General features: G+C 47.1%; 1 protein-coding gene across 1 annotated transcript; it reads left to right on the top strand.

Moving 5' to 3' along the window:
- The first annotated feature begins 6861 nt into the window (after positions 1-6861).
- TBX3 (T-box transcription factor 3) lies at positions 6862-21116 on the top strand. The gene is made up of 7 exons (XM_037878836.2): positions 6862-9165; positions 10904-11171; positions 12298-12444; positions 14583-14659; positions 15859-16016; positions 17251-17927; positions 19021-21116. The coding sequence occupies exons 1-7, from the start codon at positions 8771-8773 to the stop codon at positions 19462-19464; spliced, it is 2166 nt and encodes a 721-aa protein (XP_037734764.1). The 5' UTR covers positions 6862-8770; the 3' UTR covers positions 19465-21116.
- The last annotated feature ends 1094 nt before the right edge of the window (positions 21117-22210 follow it).

Genomic DNA, 22210 nt, shown 5'->3' with positions numbered 1-22210 from the left:
TGAAAACATATACAGTTTAAAAGGCTGCCTTGAAAAGGGGAAAGAAAAAAAAAAAAGAACACCACCCGCTCGGTTTTCTATTAGTAAAGGACGTACAGCCTTTAAAATGCAGAGATATTTTAAGTACCGAGATTCTTTTTTTAAAAAATTCAGGGCTTCTGGGATTTTAACTGCTCCTACGCAAATAGATTAAGGAGAATTACAAGGAGCGGGAAACAACTATCCCTTCCCTCTCTTGACTAGTGAGGCAGACTCTTGCTTCTTCTGAATTACTTATTGATAGATCTCCGTGCAATCCAACTGTTGATTTAGCCCGAGCGAACCATGTGTAGATATGGTGGAATCAAGAAAGAAAGTTGCAATATTTAGGCGGGGGGATTATTGCTTTCTGAGTTTGATGGAGCTATCTAATATTCTGGCAATGAAGCCGTCTGTATTTTACCAGGCATATTCTAGGCCTTGCATTGTGATGTGGTAGCAGCCCCCGACCCCCACCCCCAGCGCCTTCAAGTCCTCAGGACAGGTTTGCAAACGGTTCCCCCCTTTCCTGGCATGCAGCCCCGTTGGTTTATTCTGGTTGGGGAAGTAAATAGCTCGTATTTGGTAACAAACCCAGCGAGGAGAAAGGGACTTGCCCGCAGCTTCGTCTTCCCTTTCATTTATCTCCTGCCCTCGGTGCATGTTTTTTGTCTCTTTAATTGAAACCCAGTAAGGAAAATAGTAATGGATACCCGGCTTAAATTGAGAAAACGTGTCCGCTGCTACATGGCGAGTGTTAGTTCAGCAGATTTGAAGAAGCCAGTTCTTCTTCTGCCTGTCATTTTCCTATTGACTGGAGCCCCTATTAGATTTGCCATGCTCTTCTGCTACAGATGTCCCTTTCCCTCCTCCTCCCCCCGCCCTCCCCATCCCCTCTGGGGGGTAAAAAACCTAGGGAGCAATCGATTGCCTGGCGGCTTCATGGCATCTTGAAGAAAATGCTTAAAAACAAAAGCAAGATGTATCCGATCAGCAGCCAAAGGATCAAATCCCTCTGCTTGGTTTTACTTTTGCAGGCAACGGTGCTGCGGAGAGAGAAACTGACTCTCTGGGCTGCCTCAGACTCTCTGGGGAAGCGCTGGTTTGTCAGTTTCATTCTGACAGTGACTAAACATTGCTCCCCTCTGCAGCCCCCTCTCCGGACTGCGGCCGCGTGCTCCGCAGCCGAGCACACAGCGGCTCTCCAGCACTTACCTTCATCGGGACAAAAACTCGAGGAAGGGGGTTGGGGGAGAGATGGGAAAGAGTCTTCAGGGCTGTGTCTGGGCTAAAAAAGAACACGTCGGATGGTCAAAGCGGATAAAAATCAGCTTCTTTATTGTGTGGTCTCGAGTGCCTTGTTACAGGGTACACAAGAAAAGTGTGTGTGCGGGGGGGGGGGGGGGATTATGTAGCGTCTTGCACGCTAGCGGATTCCTGTTATAGGAATCCTCCAGTCTCTTCTTTGTGTGTGTGTGTGTGTGTGTGTGTTAAAGTAATTGAATAAAACATTCTCTCTCACACACACACACACACAAAGCAGGCATTGAAAAGACAGATCTGCTCGAAAATAGGAAACGACAATTAGCTCAACTTCCTGAGTGTGTGTCTCTTTTCTTTTAAGCTGCTCCCCAGCGTTAGCTACTCATAGTTTCTACCTCGTCGCCGCTGGTGAGAGAAAGATGATCATTAGAAAGGGGTGAGAGCGTTCGCTTAGACTGTGCCAGCAACGTATTGGCAAAAACTGGAGAGCAAAAAACCAACCCACCAAACAAATCAGTATGGACTGCGTGTGCTTTACTGAGAGCCTAAACCGACTGGCGCCAAAGCGGGGCTGTAGGCTAAACATGCTGCAGCCCCTAGCTAGACAACTTTGACTATCTCTGCTTCTGTACACACCCAACACACACGCAGCTGACTGTTGCACTAAATTGCCCTGATCAATAATTCAAAGGCCCTGTCAGAGGACATGTAAATGTAAGTTACAGGAAAGCTAGATCCCTTTTTATGTTTTTTATACAGGGCCAAATGGAAAGCAACGTGAGTAAGTCAAGGATGCTCAGGGCCTAGGATGCTGGTTTGGGTGAAAAGGGTCCCAGCTTTTGTAAGCAGCCATGGAGAGGGCCTGGGAGGAAGGAAGCTGAAACCAGAGACAGACAACCTAAATGATTTCTTTTAATACATTTGTGAAGGTCCTGTAATTGAAAGGAGCCTGATCAGAGCCGAGGCCACGCACCACTGAGAAGTGAGGTGCTCTCCCTGTACCGTCTAGGTGCTGCTTCACTATCCAGTGAATCCGGCCAAAGGGCTGCCCTTTAGTTCAATAGGAATGTTAACTAATCGCATTCCCTCCGCTGGTGGAGAAGGGTTTGACAAATCTCTGTGGTCAAGGGACATGCTCTAGTCCCAGTCTGAGTCACCCAGCAGCCTTTTCTTGCATGTTAAATTTGGATTTTAGCCGCTGCTTGCTGGGCCTAATCGGACTCCCTTTCAACTCAGTATATGATAAAGTTCAAGCAAACTCTCCGGCACCTCCAGGAACGTAAGGGGTGGTGCATTGAGGGTCTCTTGGTCAGCTTCAAGTGGAACCCTCGAGCTAGTGCTTTTCTTGCAAGTGTGACATTCTAAGCAGATAAGACAATTCAGCCAACCACACAGCAACCTGCTAAAAACCCCAGAGCACCATTCTGAGACCTGGGTCCTTACAGATAGGCTCCTAAAACCCATATTTAGGCATCTTCCATCGAAGTGGCTGGGGTTTTAAAGGTGCTAGGTTTTGTGGGGGTCTACCTTTAGGCAACCCCGGCTGGAAAGCTTTGGCCTAAGTTGAGTGTTAAATTGTGCTGGCAATAAGGTCTTGATAGGAGCGAGAGAGCGCGAGCAATTCCCCCTGCCCAGTAAAAGTTTATTTAGTCCGAGCATATTGACTAACCCCCTAAGGAACCTGCTTAATTAGGACTGAGCCCTTCAATGAGAAGCGAGGATGCAGTTGTGTCAACACCGCTTCCTATTTAGTGACACCTTCTGCTGAAGTGAAAGGGCCTGCGAATGGGGGTGAAAGTTTAAGTAGGAATGAGCATGTAATCACGGCTCGCCAGACCTCACACGTGCGAGGGAGAATATTTACAGCAAACGTGCCAAAGCAACGTCCCACTCCGTTTTATTTGAGATAAACAGCGGTCGGCCACCAAGGCTCTGGCTCCTTCAAAGCGCGTCAGACATGAGCGAGGGCCCCGGGGGCGAGGAGGAGTGGGTGGAACGAAAGGCAGCAGCGCCATGCACATGGGTACATACATATTTCCACACACAAACACATGCCCAGGCGCACAGTCACAGCCCTCCCCGCGGCCCTCTGATGCACAAACACACAAGCACAGCTTCACACGTACAGGTGCTCGCGCGGTAAACGCATGCAGAGATACCCACAAATAAACATCTAAACAACATATGCGCAACGCACAGACAGACTCACATCCACTTAGAAATACATACAGACCCAGCCACAGGCACCACACCCAAAGGGACCTACACAGACATACGGCTGCATAATACACACACGGAACACAGAGCGCACAGACATCTAAACAGACATACATGCGTGTATACCTCGCGCCTCCGCACATATGCAAATACGCGCACGGCCACACTGTACGCATGATGCAAATATACACGCGCACAGGCGGCCAGACACACACAGATACATAGTGCGCACACATGCAGATATGCACATACATAATGCACACGTATATAGAGCAATGATACACACACGTGTGTATATATATATATACACCTACTTAGTACACACACCTACATAACGCGCGCACACAAATATCCGTATACATCATGCCCACAATCATAGTGCGCCCGCAAACACAGTGCGCACAGAACTCTACAGATACCTGGCGCGAGCGGGCGGGCACCCACAGTGCACGCACACACGCACAGTGCACACTCTCACACAGAGTCTAGGCGCACAAACAAACAACCTAGAGTCCGCAGAGCGCACAATAGCTGGCGCACACAGGCAGGTAGACTTAAAATGGATTATTGGCGTGGAAAGGGGACGCAGAACAAGTGTCCCCAAGGCCAGAGCTAACCGCTAGGCTGGCATGCCGCAGCCTCTTCAGGGTATATGTCAAGAGAGGACCGAAAAGCCTGACGTGAGTGGAGCTAAGGCAAAGTTCTCGTGAATGAAACCGTCGGGGAGCGGGGGGGCTTGTGGGGAACGTTTGATCGGCTCAGGGTCAGAGGGGACAGGGAAGGTACCACCGTGTTATTTATTTATTTGATTGCAGCCTTCACTATCACAGCCCTTGTGTTAAAAGATTAGAGGGGGCCCTGGCCTAACCACTCCTCCAAGAGACAGAAAACATCTCAATGCCTCTTTGAAGAGCAAGATAGCGTCTAACATGCTTCGTCCCCGGGCTTCAAACAAGGCAGGGAAAAGCCACCCTTATCTCGCCACCTTATCGGCTCTGCTTCTGCTCAGCCCAAGTTCCCGACCTTTCTGGCCCTGCTCCCCTTCCCTGGCCGGGCGCTTCGCCCTTTGCTTTTGTGAGGGCGCTCGACCCTGTTGCTTGCCTTGCAAGAAAGGGGCTAACAAGTAGCTGGAAGCGCTGGCCAATATTTAACTAACATGGCTGGCCATCAGGTCCCTTTTGTTTGCTTGCAAATTAATCATCCAGCGCGCAGTCGGCGCCAGTGTAGATTTATCACACACAGGAGAGGGAATGAGGCGGCCGAGGAGAGACAAAGGGAGTTCGCACCTTCCTGCTTTTGATCCTAGATTAGTGCAGCATCCCTTCATAATAGGAGTCTCCGGGGGGCTTCGTCTGGGAGGTCACTCATAATTGGCGGAAGTTTGTACACCATTAGCAAGACGATGCGATTGGAAATCATAATCCACAAACATTTTCCGTGCCTAGTAAATGGAGGGCTGGAGGGGGGGGGGGGGCATTTTGCAGAGGGAGGGTCTGCGTGGAAAAATATAAATGAACTTCTTTCTTTCAGCCGCTACCTTTGTTTTCCCTAGCAGGGGTGGTGGATTTATAGGCGACGTTACTCCAAGGGGGTTAAGTATGCAGTTCTGCACTGAAACTTTTAAAAACCAAACCCAAACCCACAATCATCTCCTGTGTGAATGTGCAGATCATTCTTTGGGTGTATGCATGACGTGTTTATTCCTCTGCATGCACACACGGAAATGTATATACAAATACACACACCCCTATATAGCTAGAAGTGTATATCTATACACAGAGAAGAACACTTCAGATACACAACCAGACAACGGCGTGCAAACACCCTTTCGGTCACTGGAGAACTCATGGGGGTTGCTTTTAAAGAGCTCCTGGATTTCTGGAAACTTGCTTATTTTGATTGTTCTATTCATTATTTTATTAGCCTCATCCTCATTGTGATTTTCAGGTTGTGATGGGCAGGAGAGGGAATGAATGACACGGAATCACGGATTTCTAGCAGGGGTTGGAGGAAGGATCTGCAATCGCTTTCTCTCCCTCTGTCTGCCATAACTAGCTGAAAACTATAACCAAGGGGATTAGCTAGCCCATAGAATCACTAGAGGATCCAAGCGTTTGGGTTCGCCAAAAATGCGACTCTTCTCTCTCTCTCTCTCTCCTGCCCCCCCCCCCCCCATCCACCCGCATCGCCTTTGAAGGCCTAGTCCCTGCTCCCCCTCCGCCCCCCCCGCCTGAGACTGAAGGGGAGATATTTTGGTGAATGCAAAGTGATCCTAGACGCTGGTTACTACAGGGATTTCACCAGGCTGGCGCCAAGCGCTCTTAACCATGTGCGTCAAAAATGCAACGTTAGAAGAGCTAATCACTTTAGATGTTCCGCTGCTATCTACATGCATTTAGGCCACAATGCCACTGCCGGCTCTCTCTCCCTCTCTGCTTTGCTCCCAGCATTTATTTCCCTTTCTGTAAGCGGAGTGTGTGTGTGAGGGGGGGATCCCTCCCAAAAATGTGACATTCTCCACCCCAGCTTGTACATCTGTATGATTTCTCTGGCTGCTCATTTCCTCCCTCCCACCCCCACTAACACACACATGCTCCATCCCCCCCTCCCACAGCCACACTCAAACTCCACTCCACATATTTTCTGCTCTGTCTCTCTCTCACACGAGCCCCATCCGCAAGATATGACTTGCATGTATGCATTGTCATTCCCAAAGGAACATAAACTGCCAAGGCAAAGCCAGCTCAGCTCTGATCTTCCTAAAGTAACACAGAGGGGGTGGAAGGACACAGAAGGGGTATGTTAGCTGGGGCCCGATCCTGCATTCCTTAACAACCCATTGAAGTCATCAGGCGTTTGGGGTACTCCAGGAAAGGCCTGATTGTGCTTTACTCCGGGCTCGCCCTCTCCAACCCCCACCAAATTCCCAGCCCCAAAGAGCACGGAGAATTGCACTGCACTTCCCGTCTTCTCCCTGCGCACCCATCTGGAGGAGGAGGGGTGGGAAGGCGCTGGGCTAGAGTAACCCATTCGGCGCCAGCATGAACTGCTAGCACAATCCACTGCTTAAAAAAAACTATCCCCCCCCCCCATTCCCCAGTCTCCCCTAGAAGCCACTGGGACAAGGACTCAGCCACATCAGAGGCCGGAGAGCAAGATGTCACGGTTTGCTTTAGAAGAAGAAGAAGAAGAATTAACACACACACCCCCGATCCCTGTGCAGATAAAACACGGGTGAAGAAAAGAGCAGGGAGCGCGAGGCTGCATATCGTAAAGGCGATCCCTGAGTCAGATATCATCCCCCCCCCCCCCCAAGACTTGGTGACAGAGGGATAAAAGGATTTAGAACAAGAGCCAGGCCTTGAGACACTTTCGCCTTCCGAGTGAGCCTCTCTCTAGGCGGCGTGAGCGCAGACTTCATGGGGGGTGTGGGGGGGGGAGCCCCCTGTTCCTTCCACACACGTGTAACAGCGGTTGCCTCTCGAGACAATGCATCCATCGTGTGCACCGGCAACGTACCCTGCGTTCGACTGGATCCAGCATGACATGTCTACGGCGCAGAATAGTCTGTGTCCCTGGGTCTGACTCTGGTACTCGCGTGTTTCTGGCCTACAGCCACTCCCTGTATGTGTCCCGTAGACTCGATTCCAAGGTGTGCACAAGGCAGAAGCTAGCACAGGGCGGAGAGTAACGTGTAGGTCCTGGGGCACCTTATCCCCTGCACTTCAAACCAGGGACTGGGGACAACAATCTCAAGCCCCTAGAGACTCGGTTCATTAAGGCCCGTTCTCCAGCCGCAAATCGCGCACCCCCGGATGGCAGAACTAAGGTGCCGCTCCCATGGCAGGGTAAGCGCGGCTCCAAGCCCCCCCCCCCCCCCCGCCCCCTTAGCGGCTGCCCTGGCTTTTGTCCTGCGAGGCGGCGAGGCGATGCAAACCCCGCTGAGCCAGGCGGTTGCTAAGTCGAAAATGAAAATGCCCAGCGCGGGCCAGCCCTAGATCTGGCCAAAGGGAAGGAGCCGCGGAGCCCTGCACTGTTCCAGGGAGAGGCGAGCCTCTCCCAGCCGCCCACCCCCCCCTCCTCTAGGGCTGGAGCAGCTCGAGCCGGGTTAGGGGGCGATTTCGCCTCGGAGAAGCCACCTAGAGGCGGTTCGCTCGCTCGCTCCCCAGTGGCTCGCTGCGCCCTCCCCTCTGATCATGTTGACATATTCACACGCCATGGAGTAGTAGTGATGCTTTGCTGCGGCGTTACAGTTTCCGACACCTTCTTTTTATAACTCGGCTCTGTCCCCCTCCACCCGACCTGTCAAAACCACGCCTATGGAGCCACACAATTGGTCCGAAAGCGTCAAAGAGCCAATCAACTAGGCTCCAGCTCCCCTGCGACCCATAACACATCCAGACAATCCGGTGCAAGGGCGGCAGAGCTCACAGGGAATTCTTGGAGCTGAAAGTCTCTCTCTCTCTCTCCCCTCTGCTGGAGTGTGCTGGAGCGGAGACAAGGGTGTAATTCCAAATAAAAAAGGCAGGGAGAGAGAGAGAGAAGGGAAGTGGGGAAAGGAAAGGAAAGAAGAAGAGATCCTTCTTGGAATCAGGGCTCCTTCCGAAGGCTCTGCGGGGGAGGGGGGGAAACGGAAGCGAGATTTCACTGCAAATTTTGTAGCTGCTGCTTGCTAGAAGGGTGATCAAGCCGGGGTCCTTTTCTGTTTTGTGGGGAGTTTTGTTTGTTTTTCTATCTCCGCCCCCCCCTTCCCTTCCCTTCCCTTCCCTTCCCAGGCTCTGTTCTGTGCAAGGGAGGGTGGAGGGAAGGGACCCACACACCGCAACAAGAAAACAAACCACAGAGAGAAAACCCGTCTTCGAGCCCTCAACCTCTGCAACGGACGGAGAGGAAGAGAGAGGGAAATAAAACACACACAGGCTCCAGGAGCGCCTGCGTCCGCGGCGGAGACCCCCATCAGCAGCAGCGACATCCTTGGATTTTCTTCTTCTTCTTCTACATCCTTTGAAATTGCATGCAAGAACTTCCACTCAGGGAAAAAAAAAAAAAGCCACACTAATCAGCAGCCGCCACAAGGAGAAGCTGTCCGGAGTGATTATGTCTCCTGACTGGGCCACTTGCAGTGTGTAGAGTTTTTCTTGTTTCATGTACTCTGTGTCTATAGATCTCCCCCCCCCACACACCCTATTTGGGGTGATTTTTTTCCCCCATGAAGTACTGTTAGAAACCACTCCAGGGCTCCTCCAGCAGTAGGAAGATCCGGGGGGAGTGGATGAGTATACCGATGAGAGATCCAGTAATCCCTGGGACAAGCATGGCTTATCATCCCTTTTTACCTCACCGAGCACCGGACTTTGCCATGAGCGCAGTACTGGGACACCAACCTCCATTCTTCCCGGCGCTTGCTTTGCCTCCCAATGGGGCGGCTGCCCTCTCCCTTCCCGGGGCTCTGGCCAAACCGATTATGGATCAATTAGTCGGGGCGGCTGAGACTGGCATTCCCTTTTCTTCCCTGGGTCACCAGGCGGCAGCTCATCTGAGGCCTCTAAAAACCCTGGAGCCAGAGGAAGAGGTGGAAGATGACCCCAAAGTGCATCTGGAAGCCAAAGAACTTTGGGAACAATTCCACAAAAGGGGCACAGAAATGGTGATCACTAAATCAGGAAGGTAGGTCTGTGTGTTTCGCTCTGTATTCCCCTCGACCCCACAATGCAGTGCCAAAGCAAGCCAACGACTTCCTCCAGAAAACTTGTTTCATCTGGAATGATGAAAACTTTCAGACAGCTGAAGTGACTGCGCTTCAGGGCCCTGTTCAGCTTCTGAATCGCCAATAGTGGGTGCTGAGTGTGTCTGTGTGTGAATATGTGTGTCTATATACACACGTGTGTGAGACAACAGCTTAGTGTGACTGTAGAATATTAGAAGAGAAAAAAATAATTTTGGTTAGGATTTTAACTGGCTTGATTTCTGCTTTATTGCATGTTGTCTTTCATAACCGGAAAAGGGGGCATAATTCTGCTGTTGAAGTAAATATAGTAGTGTTAGACGAAATGACTTCTCTCTTCCAGTTGCTTCCTTATGAATCTGTGTTTCTACTGTGATCTATGCAAGCATTTGTGCTGACTAATGGTGTCTGGAAATACATAAACTGATAAAAAAAGAAACATTAATCTTACACACAATGTATAGTTATAGGTTTCTGTCCACAAAATTTGCGAGCAATTTTGGTATCTATCTATCTATCTATCTATCTATCTATCTATCTATCTATCTATCTATCTAATTCCTTCATTTCTGAGTGCACACACAGACGTATATTAAGTATGAATGTGGGTATGTTGTATGTGTATTATATAATGTGTATACTCATAACACGCATATGCGTTAGATATATACATACATATATGCACAATTAATAGTACTTAATTGTATTTTATTATAAACACTGCTAATTCATATGCAATCTGTAAGAGCAAATAATTCTTAACGAACCATTCCTGAGAAGTAATCCTATAATGCTTATAATAGTAATATTTACGTTATAGGGTTTTTTATTGCATGGCTTGTAGATTGTACAGCCACAAAAGAACTGAGAGCTGCAGAAAATTGCCCCTATAGACACTACCGCCTCCCCCATTTTTCTGTGGCCAAACTTTTGCAGGAAAGATTGAAGAGTATTAGATACTTATTTGTTGCAAAGTCATGTGTTTCCTTTTAAGTGGAGATTGCTGAATGCCAACCGCTCGGCATAATAAACAGCAAATTTGTGGTATCCTGTTGCACTTTAGAACTGGACTTAGGAGCATAGGGGAATGTGGTTTGCAAGGAGCCCTGCTCAGATATGTTCCCCTACATTGAGACATGATTGGATTCTGAATTTCACACTTACGTACAACATTGTGGCTCTTTCCCGGCCCCAGCAGAAATCTTGTTTCGCCCCCACAGCTAATGGACTGACTCCTAAACCTGCAGAGCATTCGCACAGTTAACCAATGGCTTCCCATGTCTCTTTGTGTAGCACTCAGAGAAATAAAATCAAATAAATACAAATGGCTTCAAGATCCAACTGCGATGTCAGGCTTTGAAGTTTGTGAGTGGAGGGCGGGGAATGTTGTGGCGATTGTAGGGAAATATACACATCCTCAGTACGTGCTTTTTCGAGGAAGAATTTTCTCTTGAAACCTCTAAGCGATTGAAAAAAAAGAATACTTTCTGTGTGTGTGTGGGGGGGGGGGGGGAATACATCGTGTTTATTTCAGGGCCTTTTTCTATTGAGACATGAAATTACTGGCTGAAATGGCATTGGGATATAGGAGTTTACTCATGTAGGGTTTTGTTTGTTTGCTTGTACGGGTTTTTTTTATCTTGTCTTTTTCTCTCTCTTCCTGTTCCTCTCTATCCCTAGGAGAATGTTTCCTCCATTTAAAGTGAGATGCACTGGGCTGGATAAAAAGGCCAAGTACATTTTATTGATGGATATTGTGGCGGCTGATGATTGTAGATATAAATTCCATAATTCCCGGTGGATGGTAGCCGGCAAAGCTGATCCTGAAATGCCAAAGAGAATGTACATCCACCCGGACAGTCCGGCTACGGGAGAACAATGGATGTCCAAAGTCGTCACTTTCCACAAACTTAAACTGACTAACAATATTTCTGACAAGCATGGATTTGTAAGTTCCTTTTCCTTTTGATCCCTCTCTTACTTTTTCTTTCACTCCTTCCCTCCCACCCACAATTTGCAACAGAACCAGAGTCACTGAGTTTGCAAAGAGGGTGCAGCCCATGGCAAACTACGTAGTCTTGCAGAGTTGGAATATTGCGGGAGGGGGTTGCAAATAGGAAAAAAAAAAAAAAAAAAAAAAAAGAGAGAAAAAAAGAGAGACGCATTTGCATTGATTTTAACTCGCTAAAGAATAGATCTGTGGCAATAATAAATAAATGAATAACCCTCCTCTGTAACACCCACGTGTCCAGCCTATAATGCAACTAATTTATTTGCCTTTTGATGAATATAGTAATTTCAATCTTGGTACATCTAGAAACTCACTGGAGCAACATTGGCTTTAAAATAGAGAGGATCCCTTTTTTACTGTAGGGAATTATATGGGTATGTGTATAAAGGGTGGTTTAAATGCCCGGGAATGCAAACATTTAAATATATATTCATCAAGATACGATAATGCAAGTCAGAGAGAAAATAAACAGACACAAGAATGAGAGGTCAAGGGGCCCATTCATTTCTACCCACTCCATTACATTTACTGGGTGTGCAGTGATAAAAACTAACTTAATAATTAAATCAAACAAATAGGCTGATAAGTGCTAAAAGAAGTTAAATGATCTTCTAGGGTTCTCTCTCTCTCTCCTTGGGAAGACTCTGCAAAGGAGCAGGGAGATGGGAAATCTCTAATGTTGTGAAGATTGCATTTGCTGGCTGTGATTTGATTAGATGATACGTTTTTGCTCTTCGCAGAAGGCCTTAAGTGGATTGGGACCGTCAATTAGTTACAACTAAGGCCCTGGATTGTTTTTTAAATTAAAATACATGTTGTCCTTATCGCAAACGATTCTTCCCCCTCCCCCATCCGCTGCCAAAATGTTGGTCGATTTCAAAATGCACAGAGAGATGTGTATTAATTGAAAACTGAAGTGTGTAGCTGTCAACGTGTGGGGGGACTGTAAGGTGGTGTGGGGAATGGAGAGGGAACAAATTCACCCTCCCAGCCGATCACTCTTGTAAATCCGGTTGTTATTGTTTTTGTATCTGATCGTGTCCCTCCTCCCGTGCAATTGCAGACAATTTTAAACTCCATGCACAAATACCAACCGAGGTTCCATATTGTCCGAGCCAACGACATACTCAAGCTGCCGTACAGTACATTCAGGACCTATGTATTTCCTGAAACTGAATTCATCGCTGTGACCGCATACCAGAACGATAAGGTAAGGCGATTCGGGAGGGATTCGTTTTAAGTGCTTAGGCTTTTAATAAAGCTTTTCTGGTGCATTGTTGATTTAAAAATCAGGAAGTCTGTCACTCTTTTTTTTTTTGTAGTGCAAACAAGGCTGCTAATATGGCGTATCCAGTTTGCCTTGGAAATGTTATTTTAAACGGGAGGGTTTACACTGAGTGTGCACGTGAGGGAGGGTATCTGTGTTTTCGGTGTGGATTAAATAAGAGTAACATAGGGGAGCAGGAGGGACTCAGTCCGATCGGTGTTCAGAAAGACAGGCCAGAGCCAGGGTTGTAGTTTGCATTGCCCTTGGCCTTTGCACCAGTTTACCTCCTTTGACAGCGCTGGCGATAAGGCTGGAACGCACCTTTACTTCCTATTATTATTTCTACCCTGCAGTGTTTTTATTACTGTTGTTATTGATTCGGGGGTGGGGGGAGGAGGTTCTGATCAGGGAGGCTCTCTAGCAGAGTTTAGCATTAAGAGCTGAACTAGGCAGTGTGGACAAAGTTGCAGCGCGTCAGACTTCTCCTTTCCCGTCTGCCAGGGGATCGGTTGTATCCAAGGAGCTTTATTTGGGAGATTGGTGAATGCTGAGTTTAGGAAAATGGAGACAGGTCTCGGGAACCAAAGAGCCAAAACTGGCGGTGTTTATTGTATTTTTTCTCTACACGTTATAACTTCTTTTGTTAGACTAAAAAGTGCTGGATTTAAAGCACCTGGCTGAGTTGCTGGAATTCTGCGATATGTAATCCTTCTAGGTCCCCCTTCTATTATCCCACGAGATGAATATTTTAAAAGTTGGGGGGGAAGATTCCTCACGCCCTAATTATTATATTTTAAAGAGCTATTTGTCATTGTGGGGAAGGGGGGGGGGGGAGTTTACACTGTTTCTGCAAGCCTGCTTTTTTTTGGTAAGGAAATAGAAGGGAAATGTGTGCAGGAGAGATGGGGCTAGATTTTGCCCTGGGACTTGCTAGCAACAATGCTCGCTTGGAGCCGTCAGCGGAGCCGTCACTTCGTTGCAGAGTAAAACTAAATGTACTTGTCTTATTGCCATGAAATTGTGTGTAAAGCCTATTGCAATGGAAGCAAAGTGCCCCTCGCCCCCTCCTCTAACTCAGCGATCTTGCCCGAGAGGTCAGAACCCACATTCCACGACTCACCTAGCCAGACCTTTGTTAGTTTCGTGCAATCGTTGGGTCCTGGGTTTAACTTTATAGACCGAGGAGACACCATGCAGAGTTCAGGGAATCCAAACAGAAGGCATAAGTTATGCTTTATGGAGCTGCTTTGCTCTCTGAGCGGAGGTTGTTGGGTTTGCAATAAATAAATACATAAATAAAACACCCTCCCCTCTTACCCTGACACCTCCTCACCTCCCCGATTTTGTAAATGAAACCCTTGGTGCATTTTTCTAGTGTAAACTCCTCGCCTCGTATTTACAGGCGCTCCGCAAACTTGGAGGGGGGGCTTAAATCTGCCCAGTGTCTCTTTAAGATCTCCACCGATTCTTTAAACAGGCTTTAAAAATGTAAAGCGGATAAGCGAAAACAAATGTTTTCAAGGGTAACTCAGTGCTTTTTAATCTAAAAAATCTTGATGCATTACAAGGCGTTTTCAATAAAATCAGCTCTGTGTTCGCCCTCCCCCCCAACACACGCTGTGCAATGTAACTATATAAAGTACTTTATTGTATAGCAAGGGGGGTGGCTATGATTCGTTTGCGGTTTAATTATGGCATTTAAAGAGTTTAAACTGAAGCATAACTTTAATGGATCGCAGTGCACTTTGTTACATTCCTTCCAGCGCGGTATTAGCAACACGGGGCATTTTCAGTGGCAAGCCATTCTCTGCGATTGACTCGACTAAGCCAGTCTGTGTAACTGAGGAGACAAACGTGTCTTTAGAACTGTGCAAAGCCAGAGTATTAAAGTGTATGGATCCACCGAGTAATCTGCTTGCCCCTGCCAACTCAAAAATCTTTGCACGTCCACGTACCGATTTATGTGCTGTGTGTTTCTTGAAGAGGAAACCTCCTGCTGTATGTATTGCAGGAGAGGGGGGAGAGTTTGAAAATTTTGGTGCCTTACTTTGTGGCCTCTCCCCACCTTTTTTCCCCTTTAGATAACCCAATTAAAAATTGACAACAATCCCTTTGCCAAAGGTTTTCGCGACACCGGGAATGGAAGGAGGGAGAAAAGGTAAGCCTGAAAAGTTGTTCTGTTTCTTTCTCTTTTGCCAACTTTAGAACGTGTCCAGAGGTCAATATAACTTCCAGCTTGCTCCGAACTAGCCCCTTCCCCCAGCCAGATTTAATAAGGAGAGTTTGTTTCATAAAGCAAAACAGATTGCGGGTGATTCGATTGTGTTTTTACCTTTTATTTTCAATATTGCATTGGATTGATATGAGAAGTGACATAAGAAGAGAATGACATACGGCCAAGGATAGAAATCTCTCTTAAAAGGCAAGGATATTAAAGCATGTGTTTGCAGCTGGCTCTGGAAAATACGAGGAATAAAGTATAGATTTGAGAGCCCACGGTAAATACATGCCATTGTATATACATTGGTATCTTCCTTGGGGTGTTAAAACCCCCTTTCTGCACTGAAGAGAAAATATAATACATCTCTTTTATAGAGATGGCATCCTGATTATAAAATTGTCTAGGACTTTATTTCTGCAAAGTAGGAGTAGTTCGTATTTTATATAGAAACAAACAAAGCATTTTCACTGTGGCAACAGGCTTGTTTTAATGCTCTAACAGAGACGCCTTTCATTTGACTGGGGAGGTGGCATTTTATCAATTGAAAACAAATCCCACATGGAAGCCACAAGTCGGAAATTATTTCTAATTTCTCTCTAAATATAAATAGATTTCACTCCGGGTTAATTGTTGGGGGAAAGATTACATAGAGTACCTAGCAAAATAACCACTTCCTAGCAATCTTAGCAACCATTAAGATGCCTGATATCCCAGGAACACGCTAACATTTTAAAAGCTAATCGCTTGGGAATGATTTTTTTCCTCCTCATTTATTTAATACTCTGCCCTAGCTAAGTACTGATGCTAACAGCTTCCAAGAATCTCTTCTCATTAGCAGACAACCCGCAGCGTTTTAATTCTGCCTGCAAAAATGTATTCCTTCCAATCCATGAACCCTGATCCGTCATAAATGTGACCCAATCCCCACCGAACACACGGGGGGAAAACATCTGACATGTACAAAGTCGTTATTAATGCAACATAGATTCTGTGGCCCCTCCCGCTGCACAGCCAGAAGGGGAAGGTGGAGGTAGCGGGGTGCAGAAGGGCGGTTGTGCTAGGTAGCAGGTTAACTGGAGTCCCGGGAGAGCGCAAAAGCCCTCTGAAGAAGTTCTGCTCCCTCGCTGTCCCCGCAGAAAGCAGCTGACCTTGCAGTCCATGAGAGCTTATGACGAGAGGCAGAAGAAGGAGAACGGGACCTCTGATGAGTCCTCTAGCGAGCAGACCGCCTTTAAGTGCTTCGCTCAGTCCTCGTCCCCCGCCGTCTCTGCGGTGGGCACATCCAATCTGAAAGGTGAGGTTCCTTCCCCTCACCTCCCCGCACGCACCTACGCCAGAGACCGTGTCTATCCTTCATCTCTGGGTTGCTTTTCCTTTCGGGCGTGAAGGAAAAGTTTCGCTCCTGGCCAAACTTCTGGCTACAGCGAAGCAAATGATTTTGAACATGCATCCGCTGAAGGCTCTTTACATATACAGATCCGCTTCTCTTCCCCACCCCTCCCTCACTTTTTTTTTCTTCTGCTGCTGTGCTTTGAATCTCTTTTTCCCCCTCCTTCCCCCTCCCTGCGGTTCAGAAAGGAGCCAGCTCTGAGTCAAGGGAGCAAAGGCAGACTACGGGGCAAAAGTTCAAAACTGGAGCCGGTCCATTAATATTCATGTTTCAATCTGTTATTAAAGGCAGGCTCTTTCCCCAGCCCCTTTTATAAAATCCTACTTTCTTGCAGAAAAATCGCCGTGGATTTCTTTTTCTTCCCCTTTTCTCGGCGGTGGTTTTGAAATCTTCCTTGGGATTTCTGTTGTGTTGGCCGAGACACTGCATTTCTTTTTCAATTCTCCCCCCTTCCCCTCCCATTTTATTTTATTTTATTTTATTTTGTGGTTTAAAGTCGTGCAGAGGTGGAGGTGGGAGGGGATCTGACAAACAGACTAGATCTTAACACCTGGAGGTTGCACGTAGGTTAGGAGATAAAATACCCAGGAATCTTATGCAGGGCCAGGAGGGGTGGGGATAGGAGGGAAGGAGTTTGTTCAAAGCCTGCAACGGGTTTCCTGTCTTTAAGCAGGAAAAAAAATGTCTGAAAGCTGCAGAAAGTGATTTAGAAATAAACAAACAACAATCCCATAACGTTATTTTTTAAATCCTCTATTTAACTACATTTGAATAGGAAATAGGATTTGAATAGGATTTTGCTCGGTACACACACACAATGCGCGCCCCGGCCTGCTCTCAGTTTCACCGGAGCAACCCATCCTGATTTATGTGGCAGCTAATTCGGATTTACCCCGGTGTAACTGAAGGCTCTGGCCCCAGGCACGTTCACTTTGGGGTATTTTCCCATACACACGTGTATGTTGCTCCTCTGCTGATTGGAGTGGAAGGATTCGCTATTTTCTTAGTTCAGGCTTGCACGGAATATTCCCCCTAGCCCCAGGACAGGGGAGCGCAGAGAGGTGCTGCCTGGCAGGGCACAGGGGGTCTGCAGCCAGGGCCAGGATTATGCAATAGCGCCTGCTCCTTTGCCTTTCAGACCCGTGCCCCAGCGAGGGGGAGAGCGACGCCGAGAGCAAAGATGAGCAGCAGCTGCCGGAGGCCAGTGACTCTGGCAAGATCAGCACCACCACGGCGGCGGCGGAAGACCCCCGGGAGAAGGGCGGCAGCCCGGCCAAAGCGCCCTTCTTCTCCACCGACTCGGCGGCCGGCAAGAGCAGGGAAGGCCCCAGCCGGACTGAGAAAGCCCCCCCGGATTCCAGGCACAGCCCAGCCACGATTTCCTCCAGCACCAGAGGCCTGGGCAGCGAGGAACTCAAAAGCCCCCGCAGGGACGCCCCGAAGGTGGATGAGTCCCGGCTGCTGAGCAAGGAGCCCTTCGCCCCGCTCACGGTTCAGACGGACAGCCCGGCGCCTCTGAGCCAGGGGCCGCTGCAGAACCTGGGCTTCCCCCACGGCTTGGCGGGCCAGCAGTTCTTCAACCCCTTGGGCAGCGGGCACCCGCTCCTCCTGCACCCCAGTCAGTTCGCCATGGGGGGAGCCTTCTCCAGCATGGCCGCTGGCATGGGCCCCTTACTGGCCACCGTGTCCGGGGCCTCGGCCGGGGTCAGCGGACTGGAAAGCACGGTTATGGCCACAGCAGCGGCTCAAGGACTTTCTGGGGCGTCGGCAGCTGCGCTACCGTTTCATCTCCAACAGCACGTCCTGGCCTCTCAGGTATTCCCCCAGGCCTGCCCTCCGCTAGCCCTGGCGCTCACAGGGTGCTGCTGGGCTGGGATTCCTTTCCCTCCAAGGCGGAGCGATGCGCTCTGCCTTTCCCTGGGCACCCAAGGGGTCCGACTCGCCTTTCCCGTTTACACTGGGTTCTGACTTCTGATTTACACCCGTGCAACTAAGAACAGAGTCAGAACCACCCCTCCACTAGGGATAGGGATAGGGAGCGGTTTTACAAAATTGCAACGGGTTGAAAGCACCAGGTTGTATAAAAATGAACCTGGAATAGAAAACGGGGGGGTTTCTTTGTCTTTTTTTTTTTTTTTTTTTTTTTAGGCTTTCATTTTTATTTCCCCTGGGAAACTTATGTGCAGGGTGTTTGATCTAGATTTCGTTCAGTTCCAAGCTCTCTGGCGTCCTTACTTCCAGTAATCGTTACTAACCTCACGTGTGATGTGTTTGTTTTAAAGATGATCTTGGGGGGGGGGGGGGGGACCGGTGCTAGTTGAAATCCATCAGTCAGCGATGAGAGAGAAAATGGAGGGCTCTAAAAAGTAAAATAAAAGTAGAGTTGGGTAGGAAAGGGGGGATCTCCCCTAATTTCCATGGGGGACCATGCTCTCTTTCCTGTTTGCAGGCCCACGGTTCTCAAACTTTGGGTGCCTAAACTTCGGCACTTGCATTCCTGCGTAAATGGCCCGATTTTCAGAGGCGTTGGGCCCAGTGATTTGAATGGGTGATCAGCACCTTTTGTGGAAAGCCTGGGAGGTGTTTCCAACTGAATTGAAGTGACTCCACTTCGGGGCACTCAGGCTTGCAAATCGCGGTCTGGCTGTGCCCTGGCCTGGTCTGCTCGGGGTGTAAGTTCTCACACTCCCAGCTGTTCCGCCTTTGACATGCAGGCCTGTGTGTGAGTCTCCTGTTCCATAAACCAGACCCCAAATCTCCCCAGCCAGGGGGGATGATTTGTGGCGAGCCGAGTGAGCGGTGTGTTTTCTCTCCGGCTCTCTGGGCTGCATGGGAACATGGACAAAGGGTGAAACATCACTGACAGTTCCCCCCCCCCCCCCCTTTGCTTCTGTTTTTCTTTTCGCAGGGCCTGGCCATGTCTCCCTTCGGAAGCCTCTTTCCATACCCCTACACCTACATGGCTGCGGCAGCCGCGGCCTCCTCCGCAGCCGGCAGCTCGGTTCACCGGCACCCTTTCCTCAGCGCCGTCCGCCCTCGCCTGAGGTACAGTCCCTACTCTCTCCCCGTGCCCCTGCCTGACGGCAGCAGCCTGCTGACCACTGCCCTGCCCACCGTGGCCAGCAGCACAGGGGAGGGCAAAGCTGGCAACATGGCAGCTAGCCCCGCCTCGGTGGCGTTGGACTCGGGCTCAGAACTCAACAGCAGGTCCTCAACTCTCTCCTCGGGCTCCGTGTCCCTGTCGCCCAAACTCTGCTCGGAAAAGGAAGCGACCAGCGAACTGCAGAACATCCAGCGTCTCGTGAGTGGACTTGAATCCAAGCAAGACAGATCCAGGAGTGGGTCTCCTTAATAGTGTCCCCTCTCCGCTGCACCCCCTTCCACTCTCGGGGCGGGAGGGGGGAAGAGTGTGTTAACACGGGGGTGGGGTTCCCCTTTCTTGTCTCATTTCAAATCACGCTCGCAGTGCACTTTGTTTGAAGGAAACCACATGGCCCAGCCCAGCTTTCTGCGGACTGCGCTGGCTTATCAGCAAAACGTATCTTGAAATGGGCGAAGGAGAAGGGGTGGGGGCCTGGAGGTGGAAGAGCTGGTTTGAAAGCTGCTATCAATGACATGTGTAGGCCAGAAAGGTGGTTTTGTGGGTGGTGTTTATTTCTTTTCTTCAATGTGTAAAGCAAACAAACAAACATATGGATTAAAAAATAAAGTAAGAAAAGTGATTTTTTTTCTAAAAAATATGTAAGTAACTTGCATATCAGTTCTTTCAATATTGGTTTTTTTTTTTGGATGGGTTATTAAATATAGCTCTTGTTAGTCTTTATTAAGGGAAGCTGTGTCTTTTGACATATTGTTGTGATGTCTCAAAGCCACCTTATGGCTTTTTGCATGTTCCATAGTAGTCCGCTTTTGGGGGGGGGGGGTTGTTTTATTTTTGGATGCTTGTTAAAAATCCCAGGGATAAAAATTAAAAAACAAATAAAAATATGATCCATACCCCTTTCTTCCCACCCTTCCCCTTTGTAGCAACAAAAATACAAAATGTAGCTGGAAAGGGAAAAAAATATTTTACCTAAAAACCTCTGTAGCTTGACTGTAGGTTTATTACAGCTTTCCCTCTTTTACTGTATATGCAATAACAAGGTTTAAACATAATGAGAAGAAAAAAGTGGACACTATTATTAAGACAGAAAGTATTTATGTAATTATTTGATAACTTGTAAATAAGTGGAATATGAATACTCAGAATTAAACTTTAATTTATTGACAGTGTACATATCTCTGTAAATATGACTGCAGCTGTTTTTTTCTGTTTTGTTTTAGTCATTTTCAAGTTCTTACTTCCTTTAAAAATACCACCTAAAACCAACAAACCAACCAAATATACCCCAGTGCTAAGTGTTCACTTTTCTTTTGGTTCACCACCACGCAAAAACTCAAGTGATTTTTTTTATAAAAAAAAAAAAAAGAGCTGAATGCAAAAGAAAAAGAAGAAAAAAATCAATGAACTTAAAGAAGAATGAAAGAAATGTGCCACTGTAGCAGTTAACCCTTGTTTTTCAGTGTTAAAAGTGCTACGCTCAGTGTACAATTCCCCCCCCCCCAAAAAAAAGTTAATAAAATGACAACACACTTCTCCAGTGACTTGAAAGGAAAAGAGAGAGAGAGAGAGAGAGAGAGAGAGAGAGAGAGAGAGAGAGAGAGAGAGAGAGATGAAGAATTTAGGTTTTTCTTTACTTTTTAAAAGATATTATTTTCCAATTCCCTTAGTGTGTCAAAATCACAATGGATTTTTACTACTGTTTTGCTTATTGTTGTCTTTGTTTGAGTGGGTGAATATTTTAATGGCTTGAATGTCAGGTAGGTGCTCAGACCTGATTAAAAGAGAAATGAAGTTATACTTTGTGTTATATAATTGTCAAGAAGTTCTTGGATTTTCTGTAATTCTCTCCCCCCCCCCTTTTAAAAGTCACTGAAGTTTCAATAAATTTTTATTGAAATGTCTTTGGGCCTCTTGTGAAATGCCTTAATAGAAACTTTCCTAAAAACTTGAACTGGAGGGAGAAGAGAGGGGTTTTTAAAATATTGCCTTTTCTGTCTCTTCTGTTCCTTGCTCTATATCAAAACCCATGTGAAATGAGTTGAGAAGGATCTCTTTTAAATCAAGCAGTAAAGAGAAGGATAGCTTGCAATGTTCCTGGGAAAATACAAGTTTGAACCAAACTGTTTAATAATACACTTTTTTCTTCTTTTTCTTTTTAAAAAGTGGATTCATATGCAACACAGTCAAGTTTTTTAATGGAAAAATATTAAGTGACATTTGAAAAGTTAATGAGAATGGCTCAGCTATGCTTTTATCCATCATAAATTAATAAAGCAAAAGTGAAGAATTAGAGAATAGATCTGTTAAAATTTAATGCAAAAGCCTCCTCAAAAGTTTGCAGGTAAAGTGCTTACAATGTGGTGTGGTATTACTATTTTATTTCTTGCCGTCTGTTTTTCGGAGTAGAATCATTCTAATTTTGCCCTGAAAACACATTTTTCTTCCTCCAACTTGTCCTGTTTTTATGGTTGTAATAATAATAAAGACATATAAAACGACTGTAGCAGGAACACAAATTCAGTATTTAATCATTGGGTTTATATTCTAGTTACCCTCACCAGGCCTTAGAGGTTATAAGATTAGAAATAAAGAAAATTGGCACCAGCTCTCTGTACATTTGCCAACTCCTTGATCACATTCTCAAACATTATGTATATATTTTTCCTTGTTAAAAAAGATTTTTTTTAACAGTTAGTGGCCTATATATTGGAAAGTGATTCATCTCCAGCCAGTAATAAATATTATAAGGATCCACTTCCAGGCTGTATCCTGTTTTATTCTCCTTCCTCCGCCTTGCAAGGCCTCTGAATTGAGTGGTTTGTAGATAAACAGAGGTCCAGTTGGTGAAAGTGGATATATACACAGCAACCTTCTACAAACCTATTAAAATCCCCTTGCAAGGGGCACTTGGACGCTTCCCTTAAGAAGAACTGCTGCTGAAAACATCATGAAAAGAAAGGGGTTAGTCACACTTTGGGGTTCATTTGATCAGATC

The sequence above is a fragment of the Chelonia mydas genome, chromosome 15 (genome assembly GCF_015237465.2).
Source record: "Chelonia mydas isolate rCheMyd1 chromosome 15, rCheMyd1.pri.v2, whole genome shotgun sequence".
In the NCBI taxonomy this organism is placed as follows: Eukaryota; Metazoa; Chordata; order Testudines; family Cheloniidae; genus Chelonia; species Chelonia mydas.
This window is presented reverse-complemented; position numbering and strand designations above follow the sequence as displayed.